Source organism: Schistocerca nitens, chromosome 4 (genome assembly GCF_023898315.1).
Source record: "Schistocerca nitens isolate TAMUIC-IGC-003100 chromosome 4, iqSchNite1.1, whole genome shotgun sequence".
NCBI lineage: Eukaryota > Metazoa > Arthropoda > Insecta > Orthoptera > Acrididae > Schistocerca > Schistocerca nitens.
In genome coordinates this window covers 81809830-81834894 of record NC_064617.1, presented here as the reverse complement: position 1 = coordinate 81834894, position 25065 = coordinate 81809830, and the positions used below count along the sequence as shown (strand labels likewise).

Here is a 25065-nt window from a genome sequence, read left to right as displayed (position 1 = left end):
TAATGGCAATATGGTTGTTGCCAAGACAGTGAATATGACATCTGTGTATCACATAATTATACACAAGTAAATTTACCTTTATCTTCTTTTCCTTAATTTTTGGTGTTTTGTGAATGTTCACTCAGGTGTTTAAATTTAGTGATGCTTTCTGGAAATGGACTGTGGGTATCTCCTGGCAAATTGTTCCACTCCTTCACTCCTCTACCAACATACGACAATTTGCTCCAGTTGTTGTTTCATAATCTCACACTTATTCTATGCTGGTGGTCTCTCCTTTCCTTACATACCATGTCAGAGATCAGTCTATGTCTTACATCTTTCCACACATCCTTACCCACATTTGTTCAGTAAATTCTCCCCAAGTCTAGTTCCTATTTATCTTTGTGTGAGGTTTTCCCTTTTCAGTTTCTTATTCATTCCTGTGATAGTGCATGCAGGACTGGTTTAAGGCACAAGCAACACAAGGTGCCACATGGGGCACCATGTTCTTACAATGATGCGTAAACGTTGTTTTCGTCGTCGCCGGCGAATGCTGGTTTACAAATCACTTGTCAATGTGGACGGCACTCTTGATGCTTCGACATCTTCTGCGAAGGGTAAAAAGAATGAAACAAGAGGTGTAGGTAAAACTACTCAATTTGTTCTTATTAATGGTCCTACTTTATTTTGTGGTGCCAGGTTAAATTTTTCCTTAATGAAAGTTTCTTCTTCTTCCAGTTTGGGTAACGGATGGTTAACTGCAACTGTAAGAATTATGTATGGGACATACCACAATTAGTAGCTGTCGCTTGTCATACCTAGCTGAGAGAGGCACCAGGGGCATCCAAAAGCAAGATCTGTGTATCACAATTAGTAGTAAAAACTGACTCAGGTGGAAGTGTACAAGGGAAAAGGGGGTGAGGGGTAAGGGAGGGCTGCCAAATAATAAATTGCCTATGTGAAAAAATGTTGTCAAACTAGCTTTGATGACTTGTGCAGGGTGGAGCAGAGGAAACGCATCTTTTTCACTACTGAATGACTCAGACATAGTTTGATAAAAATAAAAACAAGTATTGAGTGATAGATTTTTTAATGCAGTTTTGAAATATACATACTTTAATTAGGTTCAAAAAATGTCTTGGAGATGACGTCCTTCTTACTGGATACAAATTTTGCTCCTCTACCGAAAGTTACGCATTGCTCTCTCTAACATTTCATTCAGCACGGCTTCAATTTCCTGATGAATGGAGTTCTTCAGGTCATCGATTGTGTGAGGCTTGTTCATGTAGACTTTTGATTTTAAATATCCCCACAAAAAGAAGTCACATATCGACAAGTCGTGTAAGCGATGGGGCCAGTAAACATCACCATATCTCTAAATAACATGTCCTGGGAACATATGTTGAACCATTTCCATGGATGCTCTTTCCATGTGAACTGTGGCACCATCCTGCTGAAACCATATTTCTCTCATGTTCACTTGATGCCTTTCAACTTCTAGACAAAGAAAGTTGTTTAACATTCTAACATAGAACACTGATGTCACAGTAACTGCAGTTCCCTCCTCTTCAAAAACATAGGGTCCACCAATCCCCATCTTTGAAATGCAGCACCACAGTGTTACTTTTAAATTGTGGAGAGGTCTTTGGTGTAATTAATGTGGGTTCTCTGGCACCCAATACTGACAATTTTGAACATTGACATAACCATCTACATGAAAATGTGCTTCATCACTCATGAAAACTGTAGCATCTGCATCTTCCGTAAAAATTTCGTCCATTACGCGACAAAACTCTCTGCACTGAACAAAATCCTCTTCACTAAGCTGCTGGATGATCATTATCTTGTATGGGTGAAACTTAAGATCATCATGTAAGATGTGGTGAAGCGAACAACGTGGCATACCCAGCGCTACAGCCTGTCGTCTAGCCAATCGTTTCGGACTAGCAAGAACTGCCGTTCTCACTTGGTCTACATTTTCTGGAGTATGAACTGAACGAGAAGACCAGGTGGTTTCTTTTTCATCACAGATCCAGCGCTTCTAAATGCTGCAACCCATCGGAGTACAGTATTTCGATCAGGCACTGCACCTTGACGTCCAACTCTAAAATTTTGACGGAAAAAGACGATGCACTGTGACTAGGGAATCATTGTTTCTAAAGTACTGTTCGACAACGAACACACAATTCTCTATGCTCCAATGCTCCATAGCGACTGAAACTACATTGTATGGGCAGTCTGGCAACATTCATTCAAGGTCAATACCCCCTCTCGTCGCTGTTTACTAGTGGTTCAAAAAACATGTTTTTCCTCTGCTCCACCCTGTAAATTTAGGAGATTTGAGATGGATATTTAGATTTACCAGAAGTAGTGTGGCAGTTTATTGAGTAAAAATCAGGAACTTCAAGCCTCCTTAAAAACATAATATGATAGTAGTTATAACTGCTAATGTAAACAGCATCTCAGAGAAGACAACAACAAACTTTGCAAAACAGGTATATTAGTAAGAAATTTTGGAAGAGAAGGCTGTCAGTACCATCATTGTTTAACTTTAGTTTCTTCTTTTCATTCTGTTCCCTTTCATTTCCATGTAAATATTTCTGTATAGCAATAGTATTTAATATACCAAGAAAGGAATGACTTTTGTTCCAGGAAAGGATGCATGTGGATTGCGAGGACCACGTCATGCACGGCATCGGTGGGATAAGGTTGGAGAATGGGATAAAGTGGTTCTGAAGAAGAAAGAGCAAGACATTCCAAGTACACATTCAAATACAGCTCACTCCATGAAACAAGAGCCTGAAAAGTTCCTTGCTGCTTTCAACCTGCGGAATGATATTGATACTGGAGACATGTCTGAATATTCGAAAAATGTGAATAACTCAAAAGAGGAAAACTATGAACAGGTTAGCAGAAATAATATTAACTATATTGGAAAATCATAATTCCTTCAAAAAATTCCAATTTGTGTCACAGAAAGCTACACATAAAGTTAGAAAATGTGGAATAGATGAGCAGTTTCTTTCAAAATAAAAAATCAGTCAAATTTTCCATTCACTGACAGTTAGTAAACAATTTCATTAAGACTGCTATTATTAATTTATACCTTGTTCAAATTATCAGTTCATTCTGCATGAATTTTTCTGCAGAATAGTAGCATCCCTGCAGAATGGTAGCATTCCTTCAACAACGTCCTAAACCCTGCTTTTTAGATAATATAGCTTCATGTGAGTATGTTCTAGCCAACAAATTTTGTATATTTTCATCCCTATATGAACACATCATTATAGTTGGTGTGTGGGAGCATATAATTATCTTTTTTTCCTGTGTTGAAAGTGTAGTCAAAATGATTTTTATCAAATAATTGTAGTATCTATATAAAATTACATTTTATGAACACTTCATTATAGTTGGTGTGTGGGAGCATATAATTATCATTTTTTTCCTTTGTTGAAAGTGTAGTCAAAATGATTTTTATGAAATAATTGTAGTATCTATATAAAATTACAATTTTATAAATTTATAGGAAGGGGTCAATTAGGAGAAACAAGTCTGGTTTTGCTGTGTACATCCTACTAAAGAATATTATTTTGAAATGCATTTATATGAACTCTCCTTTGAGTGGCTAGTATACAGAGGAGCAAGGTGCAGTGCTCACTTGGTTGTACAGGTAATGGTTGGTGTGGATAAAAATTTTGAAACAGGTAGTAGAATTGGCACAGTTAAACTCATCACTCACTGCAGGCTCTCTACATTGCTGCACTTTAACTGCCAGTACAAACAGTGCCACAAAATTTAATCCTGAAAGGAAAATCTGGCACTCATTCAATCTAAGAATAATTATGCAGACCAGTGTATACTTAAATTGGTGTCTTTTATTATGTAGTCCATAAATATTGAGACAATGTTTGAATAATCCAGATGACAATCTCCATGCCCAAGTTTTCACACACAACCATGAATTGATACAGAGTCCTTAACATCTCATTCCTTTGTAAGACAATGGATAATGAACAAACAACTGGTACAAGAGAGAACAATAAGCATTGGGCACAAAAGATCACTAACGCACAGTCATCATGATTTAAAAGTCTACAGTTGCGTAAAACCAGGCGCTCCAATGCGGGAAATTATAAAGGACGTCATAAAAGACAACAAAAAAAGCACAAATCGTTATATTTTATTAATTGCAGGTGCCAATGATGTGTACAGGAATGAGTTACTGAATGCTGTGCACAACTTAAGGAAATTTCTGGACGGTACTAAGAAGCAGAACGTGATTGTCACTAGCATTCCTTGTAGACATGACCTTATCCCCACTTCGTGTGTAAACGCTGAAATTAGGGAAGCCAACTCACAATTTCAGGAAATATGCAAAATGTATCCAAATACAAACTTTCTTTGTACAGATTTTCTTAAGAGAGACTGTTTCACGAAACATGGGATGCATCTGAACAAAAAGGGCAAGAAACTTTTGTGTGGAAAAGTCAGTGAAATGTTAGAGAGACTGAACAAACATAGTGACAGCATGTCATTACCATTAGCTCCAACAGTTTTAAAGCAAGCACCTGCAGAAGTATTTCCACAAAAAATGCTAAAACCATCAGAAACAATCACAGCAACAACAACAACAAAAGCAGCAACAGCAGCTGCATCAACAGCAGAGCCACCTCTGATACCAGCAACAGCAACAGAATCAATGGTAGCTGGACCAACTCCGCCAAAAGTAGTAAAAGCATCAAGAACGGTTACACAATCAACAGCAAAAGCAACAGAACCACCATTAGCAACAGCAGAACCATTTACAATAGCAGCAGAATCAACTCCAACATTAGCAGAACCAGTACTGTCAACTAAAAAAACTTCAGACAGCAGACGGAAGCCAGTGCCTCCATCCCATCTAAATGATTTTTAGTGGAAACCAGAAAGAAGAGGAAGCCCACAAGAGAAACAGAGATTTGACCTTATTTAAGTCGGTAAAGCAGAGAAATCTACAACAAGGTATTTACAACTTTAAAATAATCCACCAGAATGTACAGGGCTTGAGCAAGAAATATGAGCAATTAGACATGTTTGTAAATGAAACTATGCCTGATGTGCTTGGTATTAGTGAACACTGGCTATCTGATGCCAAATTAGAACTTTTTAAACCTCTAAACATGGTACTAGCTAATAAGTTTTGCAGATCTACTATCAGAGGTGGAGGTGTATCAATGTATGTAAAAAGCACATTTGATTTTAATTCTGTAAATGTAAGTAAATATTCATTAGAAGGAACAATTGAATTATGTGCAGCACGTATAAAGATACCAAATGATGAAATTTATGTTATATGTTTATATAAACCGCCAAGTGGAAACTTCGAAGTTTTGTGACATGATAGAGAATGTTTTTATATCACACTTGAACAAGTTAGTAATTATAGGAGATTTCAACATAAATGTATTAGCAGATAAGTTACACACTAGACTATTCAAGAATACTCTGCTTGAATATAATCTAAGATACCTGATAAACACTGCAATCAGGGAGACTGAAACATGCCAGTCTGCAATAGATAACATAATCACAGGTATTCATTTTTACGATCTTACATCTTCTGTTATTATAAGACCTTTGTCAGACCACCATGCAGTAGAACTAAGTGTGCACATAAAAAAGGTTCCTACACACAGTTGCTATAGATACACTCCTGGAAATGGAAAAAAGAACACATTGACACCGGTGTGTCAGACCCACCATACTTGCTCCGGACACTGCGAGAGGGCTGTACAAGCAATGATCACACGCAAGGCACAGCGGACACACTAGGAACCGCGGTGTTGGCCGTCGAATGGCGCTAGCTGCGCAGCATTTGTGCACCGCCGCCGTCAGTGTCAGCCAGTTTGCCGTGGCATACGGAGCTCCATCGCAGTCTTTAACACTGGTAGCATGCCGCGACAGTGTGGACGAGAACCGTATGTGCAGTTGACGGACTTTGAGCGAGGGCGTATAGTGGGCATGCGGGAGGCCGGGTGGACGTACTGCCGAATTGCTCAACACGTGGGGCGTGAGGTCTCCACAGTACATCGATGTTGTCGCCAGTGGTCGGCGGAAGGTGCACGTGCCCGTCGACCTGGGACCGGACCGCAGCGACGCACGGATGCACGCCAAGACCGCAGGATCCTACGCAGTGCCGTAGGGGACCGCACCGCCACTTCCCAGCAAATTAGGGACACTGTTGCTCCTGGGGTATCGGCGAGGACCATTCGCAACCGTCTCCATGAAGCTGGGCTACGGTCCCGCACACCGTTAGGCCGTCTTCCGCTCACGCCCCAACATCGTGCAGCCCGCCTCCAGTGGTGTCACAACAGGTGTGAATGGAGGGATGAATGGAGACGTGTCGTCTTCAGCGATGAGAGTCGCTTCTGCCTTGGTGCCAATGATGGTCATATGCGTGTTTGGCGCCGTGCAGGTGAGCGCCACAATCAGGACTGCATACGACCGAGGCACACAGGGCCAACACCCGGCATCATGGTGTGGGGAGCGATCTCCTACACTGGCCGTACACCACTGGTGATCGTCGAGGGGACACTGAATAGTGCACGGTACATCCAAACCATCATCGAACCCATCGTTCTACCATTCCTAGACCGGCAAGGGAACTTGCTGTTCCAACAGGACAATGCACGTCCGCATGTATCCCGTGCCACCCAACGTGCTCTAGAAGGTGTAAGTCAACTACCCTGGCCAGTAAGATCTCCGGATCTGTCCCCCATTGAGCATGTTTGGGACTGGATGAAGCGTCGTCTCACGCGGTCTGCACGTCCAGCACGAACGCTGGTCCAACTGAGGCGCCAGTTGGAAATGGCATGGCAAGCCGTTCCACAGGACTACATCCAGCATCTCTACGATCGTCTCCATGGGAGAATAGCAGCCTGCATTGCTGCGAAAGGTGGATATACACTGTACTAGTGCCGACATTGTGCATGCTCTGTTGCCTGTGTCTATGTGCCTGTGGTTCTGTCAGTGTGATCATGTGATGTATCTGACCCCAGGAATGTGTCAATAAAGTTTCCCCTTCCTGGGACAATGAATTCACGGTGTTCTTATTTCAATTTCCAGGAGTGTATATTAGGATGAATACAGACCAAAATATAACTCAGTTGAATAATGTGCTAAGGAATGTGGATTGGAACAGTGTTCTAACTACACTTCATAGTTATGGCAAATTCTCAAGTGAACTATTCTACATTCTTAATCAAGCCTGTCCATTAATAAAAAAGAGAATTCAGTCACATGCTGTAACCCGAAACTGGATATCAAGTTCAGTCACTGAAGGTAGAGGAAAACTAAGATGGTATGAGTATGCTATGTTAAATGACTTGAGCAATAAACAATTAAAAGAAGAGTTCAAAAAGTATCAGAAATACTATGTAGACCTCCTAATTTCAGAAAAACAGAAACATTTTGAAAGTGTCATTCAGAACTCAAATAATATCTCCAAAACATCATGGTCACTAGTAAATAGAGAAATTGGTAAATCTGGGAAACATACAACTGAAAATCACTTGATGATAAACGGCACAATAGAAACTGATCAGAATAAGATAGCAGATCTATTTAACAATTACTTTGCTTCTGTTGGCTCCAGCATAAACAATCAGCTTAAAAATCATAAATACAAATTCAGAGTAACACCAGTGTCAGGAAGTATAATTTTGATGCCAACAAGTAAAGAAGAAATAATTAAAATAGTGAGTAGCTTAAAGAATTCCCATGCAGCAGGATATGATGGTCTTAGTTTGGACACTCTTAAGAAATGTATACATAAAATTGCATCACCTTTATCAACAGTTATCAATTCTCATATGGAAGATGGTCTATTTCCAGATGAGTTGAAAATTGCCCGAGTTGTGCCTATTTTTAAAAAAGGAAAAAGGAATTTAGTAGAAAACTTTCGACCCATTTCTGTTCTTCCAATAATATCCAAAATCTTTGAGAAAGTAATATACATAAGAATCTGGAACTTCCTGGTACGCAAAAAAGTGATTTCTAAGGGGCAGTATGGGTTTGTCAAGGGGTTATCCACCATTACAGCAACATCCAACTTAGTCAAAGGTGTCACTCAAGCAATAGATAATAAAGAACATGTATGTGGCATCTTTCTAGACTTACAAAAAGCATTTGACTGTGTTGATACGACCATATTGCTGGACAAACTGTGGAACTATGGCATTCGAGGCACAGCCCATAATCTGATGAGATCCTACTTGACAAATAGGAAGCAGTTTGTGTCTATTAGCACTACAGAGGGAGCATGCAAATCAAACACCACTGACATAAATTTTGGTATTCCACAGGGGTCAATATTAGGACCACTTCTTTTTATTATCTATGTAAATGATATTCAGTCCATAACAAACCATGCAACAGCTATCTTATATGCAGATGATACCACGTTAATATGCAGCAATCCAAGCTATTCACAGCTCGAAGTGGAATCCAATACTGCAGCAGGCTTAATTCTGCACTATTTTAATGAAAACAAACTAAAATTAAACACAAATAAATCTGTCTATATTGAATTTGATCTTGGGAGGCAAAAAACTCATGAAAACAAAATCTTAATGGGTGACAAATACATTAAAAAACAATACTCGACCAAATTTCTTGGTCTGACACTAGATGCAGAGTTAAACTGGTCTGATCATGTGAATGATATTTACAAAAAGCTATGTACTACCATATATGTCCTAATAAAACTGACACCTTTTTGTAACATCACCACTCTGAGGCAAATATATTTTGCACTATTTGAATCCCATCTAAGTTATGGGTTAGAGGTTTGGGGATCCAGCAGCAAAGGTAATATGAAAAGTGTACTTACATACAAAAGAAGGCACTTAGAATTATGGGAAATAAATGTGCCAGGGAGTCCTGCAGAAATTTGTTTAAAGAATTTAAAATACTAACTGTTCATAACCTGTATGTGCTGAAGATAATCATTATGGCAGTAAATAGTAACAAAACACTTAATAAAGAAATACACGATCACAACACTAGAGGCAGAGAGAGACCCCATATCATCTCTCATAGAACAACACTTTATGAGAAAAGCCCTCACTATGCAGGCATAAAACTACTGAATTGCTTCCATCCTAATATCTCCAAATTGCCCATTACAAAACTAAAAATGAAATTAAAATTATGGCTCCTAAACAATCCTGTATATTCAATAGATGAGTTTCTAGATTTAGTACACTCGTATGATGGAAGACCATCCATCTAAAAATATATGTAATCTCAGATCTTAGACTGTGTCACAAACTGTAAATATTTGAATGTCAGATATGAATACTGTGTTACAAACTGTAGATTCCTTAATCTAAGTATGGCAATAACAATTTTGTTTATGTATAGTCCATATATGTAACTCTGTTCTCTCAACTAAATTTAGAACAAGTTGTGTAGATAAAAGTGCCAGCCAATAATATGTAACCCTAGTAAGTAAGGCTCTGACTTATCCAGAAGACTGGAACAAAAAAAAACCTTTTTTTTGTAATCAGTTGATGTTGGATCAAAATAAATAAATAAATAAATAACTCTGGTGAACAGAAATCTTGTAACACAACATTAGTATACTATAACATGTATCTAACAATTTTCTTCTGCAGCTTCAGTATCCAAGATATGATATTTGACCTTTCCTGCAGAAATATACCTTACCTAGTAACAGACTGAAAATAATTATGATACACTACTTTTTAGTTTTGATGTCAAAAAAATTTGCTAATATTTGCAAAGAAAATGCAAACCAATAATTTGTTTGCCATGAATTCAGCATGTGTATTTTAACTGAAATTCCTGTCCCAATTTAAACCAAGAAATTTGATCACATGAACTTCTTCCATAAGTTGAGTATTATGATCTATTTTAATCTTCTGGCTTTATTAATGTGCGGTTTTGAACAGTGCCAGTTGGGTTTTTATAATACGGGTGGATCACCTCCAAACCAAACTGAGAGAATTTATATTTACTGATAATTCATTGAGATGATACAGGAACATGACCTAATATGGGACCCCAAGGCACAACAACTGCATTCAAAGAAGCGAGTATTCTTAGTTTTGTCTTTGTGTTGAGCTGGTGTGATGTGATCGACTGCAGAATACTGCTCTTAATCCCACATATTTGTAATCTGTTGATAAACAATGCATAGTTTACTGAATTGAAGGCCTCAGTAAAGGCACTTGCAACATTAATCCTTTGATGTAACACTATGCTAGTCTTTTCGAGAAAGATGTTTACTGCATTTGCAGTACTTTTTCTGCATTCGAACCCAATTAGTTTACTTACAATAGTCTCATATTATACCACAAAATTCTTGATCTAGATTCCAGCTACTTTCACCTGCATTTTTGATGGGGCTTGAAAAACAAAAATAAGTCAGTAGTTTCCCATGTCTCACCTTGACCTTTCCTTGAGCAAAAGTTTAACTTCTGTATACTTCAACATATTGGGAAAGCAGCTCTATTCAAAAGTTTGTCAATTATTAGAGTTAGTAGAGGTGCTACTATGAGATATACTGCTTTAATTACTTCAGTGTGTATCCCATCTCAGCCCGCAGAAATATCTAATCACAATTTTTCTGAATATTGTATTGAAACTTTGGAAAAGATTCTGAACATTTTAAACCTGTCATTTTGTAAATGTAATTTCTTCAGTTTGAGTACATATCATGCCCAAAAACTAAATTTGATAAGAAGGTGCCAAAACATGTTGTATTTCAAACACTTAGTATGTTTCCTTAATGTAGGCCACTTTTATCTTTTTATATTACTGATATGAATATGAATGCCAACTTCTTATTCAGTTACATTTATTTATTTATTTATCTGTCCACATAAATCTCTTTCTCAGTACATATATTGTACACAGGATATTGGACAGAAAACCTTTTTAGCTATTTGTTTTTCAAACGTCAAACATACATTATTTAAATTTTTATAACAAATTGTATCTAGACATTTAATAATTACAATTTTTTGAAATACTGTATAATTATAACTTATTATGAAATGACTTTGTCATTATCATTAAATATAGGATATTCAATGAGTTATCTCAAAGTCTTGTTATTCCTGTACCAATAATGTCAGGCCCACTCCCTGTCCCTCCCTCTCCTTGCTCACTACACCCGACACACCCTCTCGCACATGTCAAGCTGCAGTACTGCATGTCTACCACTGTGCATTCAGTTGGCACAATATAGCCAGCACAATATGTTTGTTTGTGTGTGTGTGTGTGTGTGAGAGAGAGAGAGAGAGAGAGAGAGAGAGAGAGAGAGAGAGAGAGAGAGAGAGAGAGAGAGAGAATGTGTAGTTTAGCTCAAAAACAGATTCATGTGATAGCTAGCAAAGTTCAGTTTTGTCTGTGTGCCTATCAATGTCTCAACACCTCTACTATTTAGTGAGGTGTTGCCTTTACCCCTAAATTATTTATCCAGTAACCAGAACTTCAATACCATAGTTACATAATGTAACCTAATAAACTTTTAATTAGTGCCAAAATTATAAAAGTATGATAGTGTTGCTAGCAACTTCTTTGTTTATATTTATTCATTTATTTATTTTGGACCCAATAATATTGTATTGTACAGTGAACAAAATATATATGACAAGTCATGTGCATTGAAATACAAAAATGTAGCATAAAAATATTTTAATATGCTATAAGAAGCAGTTACATGAAAACTGAATGTCCACCACAGTGGGGCCATGGAATGGTTACATTCAAAATTAATCACTAAACATGTTAACACATTTATACCACTGGGAGTTGAGATGACCAATTTCTGTTTGGTAGAATGCAGTTGGCTGCTGACTGATCCACAACCACACCTACTATTGTACTACCTCATCCAACATAAACTGACATCCACAAGTGTTTCTATAGGTCACTGGTGAAAGATCCAGGCTGTATGAAGGATGCTGCAGTATTTCCCAACCAAACAGCTGTAGCGTAGCCTATTTGTAACTGGCAGTGTGGACATTGGCATTATTGTGCAACAAAATGATCATCCTGTCCAACAGTATTCCTGGGCATTTTGGCTTTATGACACAACACACTTTCTAAACTGTGTCTTCATACTGCTGTGCATTGATTGACAAGCAGATACCCCTTGCAGTTGAAGATGGTCATCATGACCTTACCAAACCTGTGTAAACTGCTTTGGATTTCTTTCGCAGAGGAGATGCGAGATGTTTTCATTGTTGGCTTTACATTTTGGCTTGGTCTGTCAAAATGCTGTTGGACGGAATTGTCCTATTGCACAATAACGCCCACCTCACACTGTCAATCAGATGAAGGCTATGCTTCAGTGATTTGGTAGGGTCCCTACAGCCTGGATCTTTCACAATGTGATTTTCACATCTTTGTCAACCTGAAGAAAGACTTGCGTGGACCTCGGTTTCAGTCAAATGTAGAAGTGCAAGAGTGGGTGCAATTGTGGATCTGTCAGTCGTGGCTGACCGCATTCTGTGAAACAGGAATTGATCATCTCATCTTCCAGAGGGATAAATGTCTTAAAGCATGTTGTAATTATTTTTGAATGGAACCGTTCCATGGTCCCATTGTGACATGTGTTCAGTTTTCATCTGACTTCCCTTCATATAATAAGCTACAATAATACGATTATATAGCACGGCTTAACAAAAATTATGTAACTTCTGTGTCAGACTTATACAGTACAATTTAGTAACACTGTAACATTCAAAGTGATAAAAATTATAATACTAACAATAACTACAATAAAAGTTCAACTGGTGCTAATGCAAATTGGTCTTTAGATATTCATTAACTGAATAAAAACTGTGCACATAAAATATTTTTAACTTTATTCCTAGATGAGATGTATTATTGTTTTTATGAATGGGGTGGGGAGGATGATTTACTGCCCATATTTCTCACAGCAAATGGACTCCTGGCCATTATTTGGTTCACAAAATGTTTGCACTGAAAAATGTATTATAATTGTTAACAGACACGTTGACCTCACAGGTCCTTGTTAACAAAGGTTACTGCCTCTAATTTTGCTAATGCAAAATAAACTGTCTTTAGTGTTGTGATATCACAGGACTTCCTAAAAATTTGAAATGTATCACACAGACTGCTCAGTCTTTTGGGTAGCATTCCTCTCATAATATTCTGTTGTAAGTTACTGCCCATTCACATCACAATAAATTTTAATTTCTTAACTTGTTCTATTGTTTCAAGTTTAGGATGAGATCCATACAGGTAGGGTGATTTTTGAAGGCCCTGAATGGGTTATGTGCAGCTTTACTTTTATTTTACAATAATCTATTATTATACAACCAGGAAATTAATTTGTTTATAGAGTCAATAGAATCATCCATCAATACACCATTATTTGGATGGGTTGTGAAATGCTACCACAATTTTAACTGTGAACATTAATGTCCCACACATTTTGATTTGGCAGCAACAAAATTAAGGGACCAATATAAGTGTAGAAAATTGTCTATTTTATGGGTATATACATCTCCTATTGGAGATATGTATATCTTTTTGTATAAACTAAATCAAGTTTGTGATATGATATCCACTCCAAGGAGCAGTATCCTCAGATGTGGAGACCTAAATACATATACATATACTGAATTCTGGTGTTACCTCTGACCTATTCTTAAGCATCAGTCCAAGTTTCAATTTAGTGTCAATGGTTAACAAAGCAACAAGAATAACAAACCAATTTAGAGCAACTACTGGTCATGTGTTAGCAGATTTAGACAAAAAAAATCTGTTGGGTGGGTTACATAAATCTAGAATTATCTGACTGCTTCAGTCAAATTGCAAAGTATAAAGTGTCTATAGAAAAACAAAGAAAATGCACACCTACAGTTGAACATTTTCTAATCCAAAAAGGCATAAGCTTGTCAAATAAATAATAGACCAAACATGTGAAGTAGTACACACAGAGGTAGATGCAAATGAAAACTTCAAAAATTTCATGATACTATTCAAACTAAAATTTTAAGGAACTTTTCATAAAGTATTACATCCTCTAAGAACAGTCAAACAAACAAAACAGTGACAAAAGATATCAATAAACCATCCCAAACACTGAAGTACCTGAGCTCCATAAAAACAGCCAAACTAATCCATCTTTCTCACACTTTTATAAACAGTCTAAGGAAACATACGGGAAAGTGTTCCTTGCAGCAAAGAGTGCTCATATTTCCAAACTGATACTCACTGCTGAAAAGGAAAATAAAGCGCTATGGAAGGTTGTAAAGCACGAAATACGTAACATAAAGATGAATCGATCAAACTTAAAAATCAATGACAAAAGGACACTAATAAAAAATCCAAAGATTTGGCAAACTATATAAATAACTACTTTAAACAATGCAAAGTCCAGGATGGAGTAATACACTATGATAAAGGATAAACTGCTACTCACCACACAGAGGAGATGTTGAGTTGCAGACAAGCATATTGAAAAAGACTGCTAAAGTATTTGAGCTTTTGTACTTGGTCTGCATCAGACAGAGTGACAGCTCACGCCGGTGCCTGGAGATAGTAGCCATGCATGTGTGAGTTCTACTTCAGAAGAAGGAACTTGTTCAACAGTTCATACATTTTATCAGTCTGTTTCATTATGTTAATGTATGACGATGAGTAACTACTCAAGGAGTATCAGAGCAAAATTACAGGAAAAATTTCAAACAACCCCTTATCTCAAAAACCTAAATAAATGTGTATTACCACCTGCAGTAAAGGGGGAAGTTTACAAAGCAGTTTTCAAATTCAAAAACAAAATTTCAGTAGGATTGGATGAAATACCATTTTGCCTGAATCTAATATCCCCCATTAGCTGACATCATGAATCAATCATTCAAACAGGGCTGCTTTCCTGGCTCTTTCCAAAGACCAGGTCTGCTTTCAGTCAGGGAAAGACACTGAATTGGCAACAATATACCTCACAAAACATGTCCTAGAAGCATTGGATAAAGGTAAGTATGAGGCAGGTATATTTCTTGGTCTAACAAAGCATTCGATGTGATAGATCACAAAATACTGCTCAATAGACTAGATGAACCAGGAATAAGGAATGTGGTGAACAAGTGGTTCCAGTCACATCTAGAAAATAGAATACAACTGAGTGAAAAAATATATATCAAATAGCTCTAACTATACTGATAAACATGTTTCTAATCCAAAATTCACAAATCAGGTATACCACAGGGTAGTGTGCTAGGTCTAATACCGTTCCTAATTTACATTGATGATTTCCCCCAAAATATCAAACATGGGCAAACAATAATGTTTGCAAATGACCAGCATACTGATCACTGACTAGTCACCAGAAGTACTAAGAGTCAAAGCTAATGGAACACTTAACCATGTATGTAAGTGGGCAACAGACAATGAAGTCACCACAAAAACCAGCTTACAATAACCTTAAAGTAAATAATGAATCCAATCAAAGTGTGAAACATAAAAAACTTCTGGGAATGCATGTTGACTGTCAAAATGGGAAGAGCATGTAAAAATATTCAGTAACAGAGTCTACACTATAAGGAAAAGACAGACTGCTACTCACCATAAAGATGACACACTGAGTTGCAGACAGGCACAATAGAAAGAGAATTATGCATTTCACTTTTGGCTGAAGCTTTCTCCAGAAGAATAACACACATGCTTTCATTCACATAAGCAGGCACACCTCATGCACACGACTGCCATCTGTGGTAACTGTCACATAGAATGGAAGCAGCAATCTGGAGGGATGAGAAAGGGGAAGGGATAGCAGGGCATGGGCGGGGAGAGAAGACTACTGTCTGGCAAAGCAGGTAGGGACTAGACTGCCAACAGTGGAGCAGGGAGGTTTGTTAGTGGAGGAGGGAAATGGAGTGAAAAAGGAGAGGAGCCAGTAAGGTGCATTGGCAAAGGGCAGCAAACAAAGTGCATGAGGGGACAAAAATAGGAAGGAAATGAAAGGGCAGAGGAGGCAGAAACTGTTGGCTGGAGGGTGTGAGACCAGTACGTTACCATAGACCAAGGCCAGGATAATTTTGACAGCAGAGAATGTGTTACAAGGCTAATTCACATCTGCGCAGTTTGGAAAAGCTGGCTGAGGAGGGGAGGATCCAGATGGTCCGGGTTGTAGAGTAACCATTGAAATCAAACATGTTATGTTCACCTGCATGTTGTGCCACAGGCTGGTCTACATTGCTCTTGGCCACAGTTTGGCAGTGGCAATTCATCCTGGTGGACAGCTGGTTGGTTGTCATACCAATACAAAAAGCTGTGCAATGATTGCAGCAGAGCTGATATTTGACATGGTTGCTTTCACAAGTGGCCTGCCTCTGATGAGGTAGGATAAGTCTGTGACAGGACTGGAATGGGAAGTACTGGGCAGTAGGATTGGGCAGGTCTTGCACCTGGGTCTCTCACAGGGAGCCCTGATGAATAATGTGGTTCATTTGTTCTAGTCTTGGGATGGTATTGGGTGACAAAGGAGGACTCTTTTGAAGCTGGTTGTTGAAATGGGGGGAGAATGGGGGGTGTGTGGGGAAATGGCACAGGAAATCTGTTTGCAGATTAGGTCAAGGGCTTAGTGCCTGTCAGTGAAGGCCTTTGTGAGACAAGCAAAGGATGTGCTTGTCATTGCAGGTATGCCATCCCCAGGTGGCCAGGCTGTATGGGAGTGACTTTTTGAAGTTGAAGGGATGACAACTGTGAAAATTCAGGTACTGTTGGTGGTTGGTGAGTTTAATGTGGACAAAGGTGTGGATGGAGCCATCATAGAGGAGGACACTGATGTCCAAGAATGTGGCATGCTAGGTGGAGGAGCACCAAATGAAGCAGATGGGACAGAAGATGTTGAGGTTGTGGAGGAACAAGGATAGGATGTCTTGTCACTGAGTCCAGATCATGAAGATATCATCAATGTACCTGAAGCAGACTAGGGATTTGGTGTTTTGGGACACTAGGAATGTCTCCCCTAAATGGCCCATAAACAGGCTGGCATATGAGGGTGTCATGTGTTTGCCCATGGCTGTGCCACAAATTTCTTTCTATACCTTCCCTTCAAAGGAGAAGTAGTTGGGAGTTAGGATAAAGTTAGTAAGGCATATTAGGATTGAGGTAGTGGGTCTGGAGTCTAAAAGGTAGTGTTCAGTACGGGTAAGATCATGGGCATGTGGGGTGTTGGTGTCAACCGTGACGAATAGGGATCCAGGAGGTAGAGTTGGGTAGTGGAGAATTGGTGAAGGAAGTGTTTGGTATCTTCGGAGTGGGAGGCTAGGTTATGGGCAGTTGGTTGGAAGTGTCAGTCAACGAGAACTGACATTCTTTCAGTGGGAGTACTATAACCAGCTGCTATGGGATATCCAGGATTGTTGGGTTTGTGTATTTTGGGGAGCATGTAGAAGGTGGGTGAGCAGGGTTTCATAGGAGGGAAATGGATTCAGGGGAGGGCTCTGGGAAGGGCCTGAGGCTCTAAGGAGGGATGGGTATTATGTTGGACTTCCAGAAATGGATCATTCTGGCAGAGTTTATAGGTGGAGGAGGCAGATTACTGGCAGAATCCTTCTGCCAGATAATGTCATTCATAATAACAGTGGTAGAACCTTTGTCTGCAGATACAATGATTAGATCAGGATTTATTTTGAGATTGTGTATGGCTGTTCTTTCTTCTGCTGAAAGATTGGTGTTCTGAGGGAGGTACTGGGGAAGGGTGCTGAAGTCAAGTTGGAGCTAAGGAATTTCTGGAAGGTGACCTTGGAGTGGTTAGGTGGGAGGGGGGAGGATCAATGGTAGAGGGTGATATGAACTGGGAGAGGCAGGGTTCGTGTTGGAATTATGTTGACTTTGGTTGGAGGGATTGGTGGCTAAAAAGTGTTTACATTGTGGGGTTTGGGAGAAGGAGAGCAGGTCTTTGACAGGTCCAACATGGTTAAATTTGGGTGTAAGGCCTAAGGTAACAGAATCTGTACAGCATGCTATGCCCTCTGATTTCTTATGTCAGTTTGAGATATTTAATGTATCAGATCTTTACATTTCACTTATATTCATTCTGTCGCTAGTAATCACAATTTTTTTGGGGGAGTGAGTAGGAAAAATATCCAAACTATATTCAGGTCATAGAAAAGAGCAATATGTATAATAATCAAGAGTGGAAGTATGGTTCACTACCTTAAACTTCTTAAAGTGCTGGACATCTTACCTGTTCCTTGTGAATATATTTTTCAGAGTGTCACATATGAAAAATATTGAATACCATGTTCAGAGTTGTTTACTAGAGGATTATGAAACTAGAAACAATTTTAACTTGCATCTGGACAGAAAAATTGAAGTTAAAAAACTCAGCTAAGTTTACTGTACAATGGCATCAAATTATATAATAAATTACCACACCATATAAAAGACATTGATATGATCTGGTCTTTCAAAGCAAAACTAAAAAATTATTTACAAATTAAAAGTTCTTATACAGTAATTGAGTATACGAATTAAAAATTTTACTTAATTAAAAAAGTTCTGTATTATAATACATGAAGATATAATAAATATATAAGGCTAAAAACAAATGTAATTACAGATAAAAAGAAAATTCATTGTCCGTTATTGTGTAAGAAACTAACTGTGTGCTGTTAATTTGTCTATGTCTTGAATGATGAAATCCACATGGTGTAAATTGTTTCATGGATTGAGAAAGAAATAAAATCAAATTTATAATGAGGATACACAATGTAAAATGTTTCGTCCACATCATGCAATTTTAAAAAATAACAGTGTACCTATATGCAAGACTTACACAGTTTGCATGTCAGTAGTAGAAGCAAGCATGCACATTTCCAGCACAGACATACAATGTTGGTGGAATTTGCTGTAGTGTTGGCTTTGAGTCATATAGCTAACTGTAAACTTTCATTAATCTTTTCATGCTTTACAGGTGCCATCCAATATTAATGCTGCAGTGAGAGGACATCAGGACAGCGGATTCAGATTCATCATTCCAGTCGAGATAAACATCAATGAGCAACATGGAGGGATTTTTCAACAGAATATTTTCAATATTGCCATACAGCTATGGAAACCAAATGGTACAGATGAAAAAAGAACAGGGTTGCAATCCAAACAAACAGACTCCCAAAGCACGGGAAACACTAATTTGGATTTAATTGCAGAAAATGGGCCTAACAAAAATGCAACCAGCATGAACATTACAGAACTTGCTGATAAGCATAGCCTGGGGAAGCTTGGTACAATTTCTGACAACACAAGTGAGCACCAAATTAAGAAACTTGACTCAACAGATGCATCAATTAGACAGTCTGATGTTCAACCTCCAAAAAAAGAGCTGGTACAGTTTCTCATTGCCATATTATAAGCTCTATATTTTTACATTACTTTTAATGTCATGTAAATTTATTGTCAACAAATACATCTGACAATCAACATAATTATAAAATACATTACAGTAGAGCTCCTTGTTGGAATATCTACAATATAAGGCAAAGATAGTTTGCTACTCACCATAAATTTGACACACTGAGTTGCAGACAGGCACACAGTGTCACTGTCATGACAGTGAGTGAAAAATGTCTGATGATGATGGTGATCAATACTTTATTGACCATATTCTTAAGAAAATAAAAACAATGTTCTCTCCAAATGACAGAACTTCTGTTTGTGCTTGCTTTGCAAGTCTGACAAAAATACATACTGTTGGACATTTACTACAGGAAACTTCATGTGCAATGTTTTCAAGGGTCTAAATACACTATCTGAAGTATAATCAAAAGATTCACAAGCTTATCAATACACTTAGTTCAATCTTATTTGTCCTTAAAAGTTTGCCTCTCATTATAACATCCAAATATAGACACATACGTAACTATAAAAGAAAAGTCTAACATATTATATGTATTTTCACACTCTTATATCTTGTGGGATTCTTTTTTGGGGAATGAAGCTAAAACCCATAATGTTTCTGTTGAATCTGTTGAAAAAACAAACTGTGCAGTAAGGATATTATGTATATAATTTAGGAGTAAAGGAGAGAACTCACCAAACAGTAGAAGCACAGAGTTGTCAAAGGCACACAAAAATGAAGAAAACTTCACTAGCTTTCAGAAAAATCCTTTAACGAGCTAGAGTACACAGAAAAACACACACACAAACAAGCACACACGCACATACACACTTGTGTTGCTACATTATGTCAGCTAAACACACAATGCTGGGGCTGAAGTTTGGCAGGTGGGTGGAGGCAACAGGTTGTATAGGGTGAGGTGGTTAGAGGAAGAAAAGAAGTTGGCAGTAGGAAAGGAGTTGGGGAAGTGTGACTGTTGGCACAGAGGGAGACAGTAAGTATGTTGATAGGAATTTGACACAGTGGTGTGGGTACGTGGGTTAGTGGACATTGAGGTGGGAAGGTTACGGGAATGAAGGACATGTTGCAAGGATAATTCCCATCTCCATAGTTCAGAAAAAGCTGGTTCTCATGGGGGATGGGTGGGGGGAAGTTGGGAGCCAGATGGCATGGGTGGTCAAGCAGCCACTGAACTCTAGCAGGTTGTAGGGTCAGCAGCACGTGCTACTATTAGCTTATCAAGTCTGCTCTTGACCACACTTTGGCAGTGGCCATTCAGTCTGCTGGACAATGGGTTGGTGGTCATACCAACATAAAATTCTGTGTAGAAATTGCAGTGGAGCTGGTATACGAGATGATTGCTTTCACAGTTGGCCACACCTCTGACAGGATAGGTTAAGCCTGCAACAGGACTAGAGCAGGAACAGCTTGGTGGATGAATCACGTAGGTCTTGCACCTGGGTCTTTCACAAGGGTATGACCTATGTGGCAAGGGGTTGGGAAGCTTAGGGATGGACAATGATCCTGAGCAGGTCCGCTGGGTGATGGAAAACCACAGTAGGAGATGTGGAAGGATTTGAGTAGAGTGTCCCCACTTTCTGGGCAGATGATAGTCAAAGCCCTAGAGCAAGGGACACTGTTCAGTTGCTCCAGTCTGGGATGATACTGGGTGATGAGGAGGGTGCTTCTTTGCAGTTGGTTTTTAGAGGCACTGGGAGGATTAGGGGTGTGTGAGAATATGGCATGGTAAATTTGTTCAAATGGCTCTGCGCACTATGGGACTAAACTTCTGAGGTCATCAGTCCCCTAGAACTTAGAACTACTTAAACCTAACTAACCTAAGGACACCACACACATCCATGCCCGACGCAGGATTCGAACCTGTGACCGTAGCGGTCGCGTGGTTCCAGACTAGCGCCTAGAACTGCTCAGCCACCACGGCCAGTGGTAAATTTGTCTGGGAACTAATTTTGGAAAAAAGTGCCTATCTGTGAAGGCCTTTGAGAGTCCTTATGTATACTCGGAAAGGGGATGCTCATTACTGCAAATATTATGTCCGTGGGTGGCTAGGCTATATTGCAGTGATTTTTTGGTTTGGAAGGGATGACAGCTGTCAGATTGTGTGTACTGTGGATGGTTAGAAGGCTTGACACAGACAAGAGGCATGGATGGATCAAAGAGTTTGAGGTCAATGTCCAGAAAGGTGAATGTTGGGCTAAGACATATGGGAGAGAAGGTGTTGGAGCTGTGGAGGAATGTGAATACGGTATCTCGGCTCTGGATCCAGAACTAAAGATATTGTCAATAAACTTGAATGAGACAAGAAGTTCATAGTTTCAGGAGGCTAGGAAGGTGTGCCCTGGATTGCCCATAAACAACTTGAGAGAGAAGGGCACCATATGGGTGTTCATGGTCATGCTGTGGATTTGTTTCTATATCTTCCCCTCCTCAAAGGAGAAGTCGTTCAGTGTGAGGATATAACTGGTTAGATGTATAAGGAATGAGGTAGTTGGTGTGGAGTATGAAGAATATTGGGAGGGTTACTGCTCAGTACCATGCCATGTTCATAGGGTATGATGGTGTATAGGGGGGTGGCATCAATAGTGACAAGTTGGGGTACACCATTGTCATGCGCCCCATGATTCCACCTGCTATGGTGCCCATGTGTCACATTCCTATCCTACGCATCTGCTGCCTCTGCCTCCCACATTTCTATCCCACACACCTGCCACCTTCCTCTGAGCCATCAGCCATCCTTCCCCAACCCCTGATCCCACTTTCCTCCTCTTTTACAACGCTGCCCACCCCACAATCCCTCACCCCAGCCTAACTGCTGAACTATAGTCCTGGCATCGTGTGCAGGCCGGCGCAATGTAGTGACGCAGTGGCAGAGGTGTGCATGTGCATGTACGCTTGTGTGTGTGTGTGTGTGTGTGTGTGTGTGTGAGAGAGAGAGAGAGAGAGAGAGAGAGAGAGAGCATATCGATCCATGTGTTAAAAAATTTGTCAAATGCTAACAAAGTTTTCAATCCTTTTTTGTGTCTGTCTACGGCTCAAAGCTTTCATTGTTTGGTTAAGTTCTTTCCTTCACAACTGAATTATAGACATTGTGCCAGAATACTATGTAGCATCTACTATGGATGGACAAACAGTTCCTGGCTTTGGACAGAAAAAATAGAGTCAGTTTTAAGAGTACACATGTACAACACGCTCACCCATCCCCTTCAACACTGATGAACTTGTGACATTGTTTTTGCAGAATCTCTGGCCCACTTCAAAAGAAATTATATGATGAATGATAAACCAGCTCTCAGCAGCATGTTTATCTTCAGTATCATCAAAACGAAAACTCTGCATCTTAGGAAACAAATGGAAGTTGAGGGAGTCAAATTAAAATGCAGGGATTCCAATTTGGCAGCCACAACAGGGGGCATTGATAAATTGTCCTGCAATAAAAGCATCCCTTTGGTTAACTTTCTCTTTTCTCCTTCTTAACTTCCCCCTTTAGTTGGTTGGCTGTTTATCCTTGCAGCCTTCAGTTACAGTCCACCAACAAAATATCATATTAATCCCCCACAAAATGGCAATATGACGTTTTTGGCCAGTTTTGGGGTGCTGAGTTTCTTGTCACAGGGACCCCACCATATTGCCATTCTTTTGACTGTTCTCTGGTTTTGGGATCATATAGGTGAAGCCTTGTTTCATCCTCATTCACTAGCCTAGCCAAAACGTCCTTTACAGCATCAGAATAAGCCAAAACAGCTGTGGATGCTTCAACCCATGCCTTCTTCTGTTAACTGTCCAAATATTCTGGCACCCATTTTGTTGTAAACATCCTCATGTCCAGGATATTGTTAATATCCTACATGCTACTAGGAGATGTGGAGGTACCAACTTATAAACAGCATCACACATTGCTAGTTCTATTCATCTACAGCTGCATCTACATGACAATTCTACAAATCACACTTAAGTGCATGGCAGAGGGCTCATCGAAGCACTTTCACACTAATTCTCTATCATTCGGCTCTCCAATGGGAAAAAGTTGGTGATTGAAGTTTCATGAAAAGATCCCACTGCAACACAAAAAATTCCTTTGTTTTAATGATTTCCACCACAAATTCTGTATCATGTCCATGACACTCTCTCCCCTATGTCTTGATAATAAAAAATGTACTGCCCTTCTCTGAATTTTCTCAATGTGGACTGCCCATTATAGGGTTCATTTTCAATTGTGAGATGTCCAGTTTTGACATGAGACACCCAGGTGTTGACAGTGCTGCGGGAAAGATGCTCCCATTGTGACTGTGACATCTCAGTGCGAATTTTTTCAGGATTGTCCATGGAGAAACGAAAACTTCATAATTCCCAATAACTCCAAAGACGCAAACCTTGTTTGTGCCTCTGACAAGTCACATTCTCCTGCAATTAAAAATAGTTATAAGAATAGGAAATGTGGTATTTGCACAGTTACATAAAAAGATATCAGGCTTTCATAGAGTATGCTACTAATTTCATTTTTCAATTACAGGCCAAAGCCAGGTACTTTTCTGCCCCTATCCTCTCCAATAACTGAATATTTTGTAGAATACTCAACAAGGACATTGGAATTACTACATTTACTTAACAATGGTGTTATTCCATAGTATTACTTGTTGTAAACAATAAGAAGTTGTAAATAAACTACAGAATCCTTGACAGCAGTAGAGAAGATTTTGGCTCTTTGTCCTTGTTCAGCTATACAAGTGGAGTACTTTATTGACTTAAAAATACACCCATAGACATAAGAAATGAAATTGGTAAGGTCCTGAAATTCAACTGGAGAAATATGTTATCAACTGCTTCTATGAGTCCTCATTAACTCACAAACTCAAGCAGTGGATTAAGTACAAGGGTCACTCCAAAAGAAATGCACACTATTATTGTAAAAATACAGTTTTCATTCTGCATGTGTGAAAGATTTACAGTGTGTAGATACATCCTTCCCACTTGTTTTCAAACTTAGTTCAAACTGTCCCTGTGAGTGACGTCATCACAACATGTCTTCAAGACGGCTGCTACACTTGACGTTCGTCAGAAGCAACCCGCTGTCATAGAATTCCTGTGCTGTGAAAACGAGACAGTGGGAAACATCCACAAGAGGTTGAAAAAGGCGTATGGAGATGCTGCTGTTGATTGCAGTACAGTTAGTTAGTGGGCGAGCGGGTTACGTTATGAAAGTGGGCACGGCAATATTGAGGATTGTCCTCGCAGTGGCAGGCCTCATACTGCACACACTTCAATGTGCAGAGAGTTAACAAATTGGTGACTGCTGACAGACGTGTCACAGTGAACAAATTGTCACGCTACGTTGGGATAGGGGAAGGAAGTATTTGCAGAATACTGAAAGTGTTGGCGTTAAAAAAGGTTTGTGCCAGGTGGGTTCCCAGGATGTTGACAGTGACTCACAAAGAAACAAGAAAAACGGTATGCAGGGAAGTTTTGGAACAGTACAAGAATGGTGGAGATGAATTTCGTGGAAGAATTGTGACAGATGATGAAGCATGGCTCCACCATATTACACCAGAGATAAAGAGGCAATCAATGGAGTGGCATCATGCAAATTCTGCTGGAAAAGTTATGGCTACGGTGTTTTTCGATTGCGAAGGACTCTTGCTTGTGGACATCATGCAAAGTGGAACCACCATAAATTCTGATGC

General features: G+C 39.2%; 1 protein-coding gene across 1 annotated transcript in view; it reads left to right on the top strand.

Annotated features, from left to right (window-relative positions):
- Positions 1-493: 493 nt before the first annotated feature.
- Positions 494-25065, top strand: part of LOC126252125 (transmembrane protease serine 11D-like) — a 48890-nt gene continuing 24318 nt past the window's right edge. Inside the window, exons 1-3 of the mRNA XM_049952991.1 lie at positions 494-623; positions 2632-2885; positions 18944-19354. Coding sequence (XP_049808948.1) covers positions 494-623; positions 2632-2885; positions 18944-19354 — 795 coding nt within the window. The remainder of the gene's footprint in view (positions 624-2631; positions 2886-18943; positions 19355-25065) is intronic.